Raw genomic sequence first — 7,724 nt, forward strand, 5'->3', positions numbered from 1 at the left:
TTCCAACCAGAGAAATGGAATACCTCTAATACCAAAATAGGATATCTTATTCATAAGAATTTTATGGTTGACACTATCAAAGCCCTCCAATCATTTGTTTATGCATATATCATAACTATTTGAAAAACAATCCATTTTCATTTTTCAGAGTGTCCGGTGGAAGAATTGATCTCCTGTTTGCCTGAAGTTAAGCTTTATTTTTGCTAAAAGATTGTTAAAGAAAAGGTGAGAATGAAGAAGGCTGTACAGAATATTGAAAATATATCATCGTAACCATTTACATTTCCATGATTATTAACTATTTTGCCTGCTGAATATATGTTCTATTGCACGGGAATTTGTTTTGCTGAACGAATGATATTAGTCATGAAAATTTTGATGACTTCAATTATTCCTCTCCATCGAGAGGAAATCCAACGCCTGCACTGCTTTTGAATGTGGGATTTTGTTATTCGAATTTTATTTATTAGCTCTGTGAAATATTCAGCTTCATTGAAATTAACTGAGGACCACTTTTGTGTGTTTACATCTAGTTTCATATAAGTGTTATTTTGTTATTCAAATTTTATTTATTAGTTCTGTGAAATTTTCAGCTTCATTGAAATTAACTGAGGACCACTTTTGTGTGTTTACATCTAGTTTCATTTAAGTGTTATTTTTTTACTGTCCAGTGATTGTCTTGCTACTCAGAGGCAACATACTTTTATTTTCAGCAATGCATCACGCTTGTGTCAAGTGTGAAGTTTTAATGACTTCCTAATATATAACGGAGGATTATGAAAAGTTTATTACTTTTCTATTTGTATATCTGATCAAGTGTTGTATGTGCTTACTATTTATCTGTTTTAAATATATGAATTTTGTTATAGCTGTTGAATTTTCTTGCCGGGAGGTTTGGTCTCATAAATATGAGTTGAACCTCTTACAGGATTTTGGTTTGGATTTATATTTGGCCTATTTCTTTCGTGATAAGAGGTATTGTAACTTTGTTGGTTAATGGGCCAGAGGGGCCAGGAACTGTTGTTGAAATCTAGGTATAACCTGCCAGACATCCTCACGTGATAATTTCCAGTGAAGCTCTGCAATAATTATCAGAAGTTGCTGCAGTTGGACCAGAGAAAGGTGATGGTTTATATATCCTGAGTGGTTGATACTTACTCAAATGCCATTGGGCCACTCTCACTTGTCAACCATAAAGTTGAAACAGATCAACGCTTTTACTGCCTGCAGGTTAATACATCAGCCCTCATTGCATGCAAGAAAATTGCCATGGGCTGATATATTGGTCAAAATTTTTAAAATAATAATATTAGTAAAGATAGTATTTCATTTGCTGTTTCTTCTGTTTTAAAACTTAAAATAAACATATGTAATTTTTTCATGGGTTAACCCCTATATAGTGCTTGTGGGCCAATTGATGAAGAGTGCCTCAGGTCTATCTATCGGCTAGGTATTTTTACACTCGAGCCTTTTATTTTTTGTGCTCTGTGTAGCTTTTGAAACAGTTTTCATAGAAATCATTTTCATACAACAGAAACGCTTTTCATAATCCAAAAAACTTCATTTGTTAAAGAAATATTTTGTAAATTCATAATATTTCAATATTTTTTCCTTTTATGAAGGAAAATAATTGTATTTTTATATTTCGGGGGGGTCTGGACCCCTCAAACTACCCCCCTAGCTACGCCACTGTTTTTTATGCTTGGAATGCTTAGCTTACATTCTTCAAATTTCAAACATTATGGAACATACTAAAATCATCTATACATCAATCCTTTAAAATTTAAAAGACAATATTCTTCCATATTTTTACTGTGACCCCATCTCAATTTTACTGTTCTTGTACACATTTATATGCATACTTTGCTTTACACCTACTCAGGATACTCATTCTTCATCTTCCCCACTCATTCAATAGAATTGTTCGTATGCTTGTATACCATATCTCATACATTTAATTACTTAAGGTCTGACAGTCAAAAGTATGAGTTGTTACTTGTATAGAAACAATTTATTGATGCAAAAGACCTTTAAGACCAACAAAAAGGAAAATGAAATTAATTAAAATGGTGCAAAATATTTTGGAAGTAAGGAAAGTCTATGAATGATATCGGGTGGTAAATGACAATGCAGTCTATTTGGATTAAATCACCTACGTGTGGTGTCCTAAACTACTTGTGCCTATTGAGAAGTAATAACAAAGGCAATTCCTCAAAGGAAATAGTGATTATAATGGGAGGGAAATGACACAGTGCAATGTTTGATCCTTAACTTTTCATAAATTCTGCAATAATGCTTGGTGACTATGGGCAGCATGAAGAGATAACTTTTTAAATTTTTTTTACTGGACCAAAGGCATGTGAGAAAAAGTTAAGTATTGATTTATATCGTACAATACTTATGTTCAACGATAATAACTATTTCTTAATTTTATCATTCGACTCTACTTAAGCTCCAAAAATAATTCAAAATCGAATGTTATTACTTAACTTGCGTCTCTGTCTGAATGATATGTACACACCAAGGTCGGTAAAAGCCTTTTACCGACCTTGGTACACACCTTAATACAAAGTCTCCCTCTATTGTTGTTGTTGAGCAGATCCCAGGGAAGTCAGTCTGCCTGATGCCAATGCTTGGTGCCACTATGCAAATGTATTTCATTTTATTTGTATAGAATTGCTCTTAGAAGTGATAACTATATGTATCAGTCAATTGGAATGTTGTCGTAAAAGATTTTTCAATTAAGAGTGCTAAATACGAGTAGCCATCAATCTCCCTATGGAAAGGGTAGGATTTTGATATCACGTATCTCCCAAAAATTTGTTTGAGAAGCGGGTGGAGGTTGACTACGGCGTATGTGTGTACTACATCGCTGTGTGGTTTTGTTCTTGACTTATTGGTAGAGGCAAAGATTATCGGTGAATAAAAACTATGAATTTCGTCATAAAAATCTGTCAATTTGGTTTAAAATGTCGTCATCAAATTTCAATTTCGTCACAAAAAATAGTTTCGTCATAAAAATTCACTCGTCATAAATATTCCTTTTTTTATCCCCAGAACAATATTTTTAACAATAAAAATGCTTATTACCATATTAAATATATTTTTAATGGTAAAAACCTTGATAAAGAAGGGTCAAAGCAAATGCTAAAGGAATAAGTTAAGCATTTGTTAGATACACATACAATAAACACTCTTTGCTATGTATGTACATATTTCAACCTCATAATGGTAGAGAAATGTGGGAGTTGTACAGACGGGGAATATTTTTGATTGGTCTAAATTTCACTGTCTCATTGGCCTGCATGATGTAAAAAATGTATAGTTTTCACATAACACATTGATAACAAAAGTCTTTAAGGTCTTACACAAAAATATAATATCAACACTCGCAAATATGTATTTATCTACTAATAGGTTGCTTCTATCTATAAAAGTTTTTTTTGGAATATGCCATATGAAATTATTCACACGATGGAATTTAAAATTGGCTGAATCCTTCTTTTACTGGAATTGAGATCCATTGGTCAAACTTGACTTTAATTCTGCATTTTTTTAAAGTTCAGTGGTTCTTTTATTTATATTTCCATACATGGAAAAATATTTTTCTGCACCTACATTTGCCACAGGTATCCACAGGGTTTTCACACTATTTTCTACAAAATGGGGAAAATCATTTTAAAGGGCAAGAATTAGTGGAAGTACTGAAAATTCTTTTCCTTCTTCCTGAACTGATCTAACAGAATCCTTAGAAGCAGAATAGCCAAAAATTTCTTGAGTTTCTGCTAATGATAATATGAGGACATTAGCTACAATTGTGCCTAAGTCCTTCACATCAGTTGTCAATATACAACTTGTGTTGAATAATCTTCCCATGGCTGTAATAATGTTCCTCTCTGGGTCACTGTATACAAGGAATGACAACTTCATATTGGTCTTTACACCTAATTGCTTCAGGACCTCACACATGGAAAGCTGCACAGATATTTTGAGACTATTAAGAGAAGATTCGTTTTCTTTTCCAAACTGTGCATTGCTGACTAGGGTAAAGGAATTCAATAAATTAAGGTTGAGTCGGTTCTTAAATTTTTTCGGTTCTCGATAGATACCAGTCTGGTTCTCCCTCACCGGTTCTCAATACTCAGTTCCAAGGATGAACTCTAATTATCTGAATTAATGGCAAATTTAAATGAACAACCACAAGAAGTGAATGAAAATAATTTCACGAAAGATGTTAATCAGCAGGAAAGCTCTGTAAAAAAAATGACTCCATAATTTTATTTGCCAAGTAAATAAGTTAAATAACACGTTATTAAGAATGCATGATCGACCAATATGTCTCATTACATCAGGCAGCCAAGGGTTCTTTCACCAGGTTTTTTGTTTTAACTTGTAAGTCAGATCAAAATACATTCTGTGATGTAGCTAGCTTAAATTGTTGCTTTAATTGACAACTTATTTGCATGCTTCACTGTCACAGTTCTTATAACCTCAACAATAAACTGCTCAACACGTCGGTACAGCGACACTGGATAAACTGAGCGGCCATGAATTAACTTAAAATTGTAACGCGGTGTTGCATTCTGCAGGATAACCATCCTTTTCTACGCCTTGCATAGGTTTATTAAATTACGAATCGGCTCTCGAAACACATTTTGCTCGTATGTCGAAGAATTACTGTATATATACATGAATCAATTTTAAGACCACTCTCAGACGAAACGATTTTCCGCGGGCGCCGTCCACGGAACGGCACACGGCGTTGCAGAGTCGTCTCGTCAGAAAGCCGCCTGAATTTCATGTGAATGGCGGCCGACGAAAATCGTTTCGACTGAAAGCGGCCTCAATGTAGCTTAGTCTATATTGCATTCAACGGACCGCACCCCCCGTAGACGGCGCATCGCCGGGCCGGATTGAAATGGGCGCAGTGCCGTCAACGGCGCGATTCGACTCGTTTGAAGACATCCATAGAGACCTATAGTCAATTGAGAGAACGTCACCGTGCTGTGGACGGTAGCAGATGAAGAGTCAGCTCGTTTGAAAGCGGCCTACGTGGCCGCGGCCATGGAAGAAGGAGGAGTTATATCCTCCTCCTCCTTCTATGCCCGCGGCTACAGAATGTTACAATGTTGGCGAGAGTGACAAACTGACGAACCCTTAAACGCGCGAGTTAGCAAGCAACTCTCAAAAGAAAAAAACATGGGCGCCATGCAATCGGAAAGTGCGGAAAGTAATATATGCGTTTTTTTCACTTATTGGCCATGAATACGCTGCAGACTCTTGCTGCAGACCATTTCGGCTTTGGGCGCCAAATTCAAATCCTTGTCACAGTTCAGAGCCGGTTGCAAAGCACCGTCTACATGCGATCGGTTATTAATAGCGGTTTTTAAATAGACCTTAAGTGACGGGGTGTTTTTTATCGGTAATGGTAGAAAATATCGCGCCAAATTCGCGGAAAAAGTGCGTAAACGCGAAATTTCGCAGAGCCAAGTGAATTTCGCGCAGCCTTGGAAATTTCGCGTTATAATTCACGTTTCGCGAAAATTCGGTGCCCCTACTTATTGGTGGTGTAGATCTAAGAAAATTTTTGCGCGATTTTATTTGTGAAAGGTGCGCTTTTTATCTTACACACTTGTATGCATAAGTCAACGTGCTTCAGTATGGCCCCCACTCTTGTCTGAGGTCTGGGTTTATCCCCCAAACCCACCCCCCTCCCCCCTCCGCTGCGTCACTGGGTGGATTCCGGATAAGGGGAAAGAGAGTGGGAAGAGGTGAAGTGAAATAGTGAAATGTTTTCTTCGCGCGTGCACACATGTGGGGGCTGATTTGGAGGCTTTCCTCCCAAATGAAATGGGCTCTATATTTTCTGCTTTCGATGGCGTCTCCGCAAAACCCGTGTTGGAATCTTTTGACCTTGGCGAAAGCTCATGTGTTTTCAAAGTTGATTGTGTGATCGTAGGCTTTTGGGGGGAATCTATCCCGCTCATCCCCCCATAGTTACGCCACTGCTCGTTCTAATACTCTGCTCGATCTCAGTTTCCGCACGTGATTCGTCCTGCATGTTACTCATGGAATTTCGTGAACCTCCACCTTCAATTACCAGGTATGTCACAGAGTTCTGCCTTGATCCCTTCTCATTTTATGAATTTGACTAAGAAGTACCTAAGGGATGGAAATGTTCTTGATTTTATGTTTTGCCCTACCTTGTCATTCGTACATTTTATGTGGGAAAGACAGATCTTTTTCGAAAAGGTGGTTGTCATGTAAGTCGTATCTTATTTGCATCTCCCTGCTATCATATAAACCAGTAGCGCAGCAAGGGGGGGGGGGTTTAGGGGAGAAACCCCCCCCCCCCAGAGCTCAGAGAAATTTTAAATTTAATCCATTTTATTTTATTGGATTGATATTACTAATAGAATAGCGTAAGGATTAATAAAATATCCCTCAGAAAGCCGTAAAACTCACCATTTTGAACCATTTCTCTTAAAATTCAGCAATTTACTAATCTCGCAACTACCGCTTATCCTGGTGGGTATTCCATACCCCCCCCCCCCCCACACACCCCGGTATTAGTTGCAACTAAACCTCCCCCAGCCTTAATTCGTGGCTGCGCCCCTGATATAAACTACCTGTATTCAAATATTGACATACCCGGAGTAAAATTGAATTTTTCCGATAAAAAACTATGCTAATCAACAAATAACAAAGAATTTCATGTTTAAATTGTCTTTGTATTGAACTCGGTCTCAAATCCTGATGAATTGATGGCAAATCAGCGCAATTAAAGGTTGCTCAACAATTGAGGATAATTTTAATTGAATTGAATTTTATTGGAAATTACCTTGGTCCGGAGAGTATGAAATACCTCCGGAAGAAAGGGTGTTCTCCCGTGTAAAAGTTTTTGTGGGGAGTGCCACGATTGAGTGATACGCTTTGCTGTTAATACATCTCACATTTGGAAATTGTAGCCATGCATTTTCATATAAACTCACATTAACCCTGACGAGGATACATAAAGTATTAAACTAATAAAAACTAAAAAAATTTGATAACATTTGGGGGGGACCCCTGTGCCCCCCTAAATCCCCCCCTGAACGAGGCTACGGGTAAGGAGTATCGGGCAACTATTCAATTACATATAATAGCAAATGTGCATATATGGCACGCTTTTCTCCGATTCACTTATTGCTTCACTTATGCTGAATATTGAAAAGAAAAGAGCTTTAACTAATGCCACTAAGTTTATTAAAACTGGAAACGGGTTTCAATGTGTATTCAAATCATAATTCTGAAGATTTGTATCCCGGATCGTGTTTTAATAAACCTAATTGCATTAGTGGAAGTTTTAATCATACTCCGCTGGGAATTAATGCCAGCAGTCGTTCTCCATCCACAAACATGAAGAGAAACAACCGAAAAAATAGATTGCTAAAATTGAGAGAGATTTTTGATTGCCGTCGGTGAGTGCCCTGGACACTTGAGGGACTATATATATTAGGAGTGGTTTAACCCGTAGGTCGATTTGGATAGGTGAGGGTAGAGCTCAGATTAAATCACAGACGTGTATAAATATCACATATTCACTGGGGAGGGGCCTTTTTGTTTCCATGGACACTTCGAAGACTATATTTGGTGAGTTGTTCAACCCATAGGTTGGTTTGAATAGGTGAGGGTAGAGAGAGGCCCACCCCAGACTTACTGTCTGCGTCAAAATAATGAGCAGC

General features: G+C 37.3%; 1 protein-coding gene across 1 annotated transcript in view; it reads left to right on the forward strand.

Moving 5' to 3' along the window:
• Positions 1-868, forward strand: part of LOC124157819 (vacuolar protein sorting-associated protein 16B) — a 29,110-nt gene extending 28,242 nt beyond the window's left edge. The window contains exon 13 of the mRNA XM_046532849.1: positions 149-868. Within this exon, the coding sequence (XP_046388805.1) occupies positions 149-169 (21 nt within the window). The 3' untranslated portion in view covers positions 170-868. The remainder of the gene's footprint in view (positions 1-148) is intronic.
• The last annotated feature ends 6,856 nt before the right edge of the window (positions 869-7,724 follow it).

This window comes from Ischnura elegans, chromosome 4 (assembly GCF_921293095.1).
Source record: "Ischnura elegans chromosome 4, ioIscEleg1.1, whole genome shotgun sequence".
In the NCBI taxonomy this organism is placed as follows: Eukaryota; Metazoa; Arthropoda; class Insecta; order Odonata; family Coenagrionidae; genus Ischnura; species Ischnura elegans.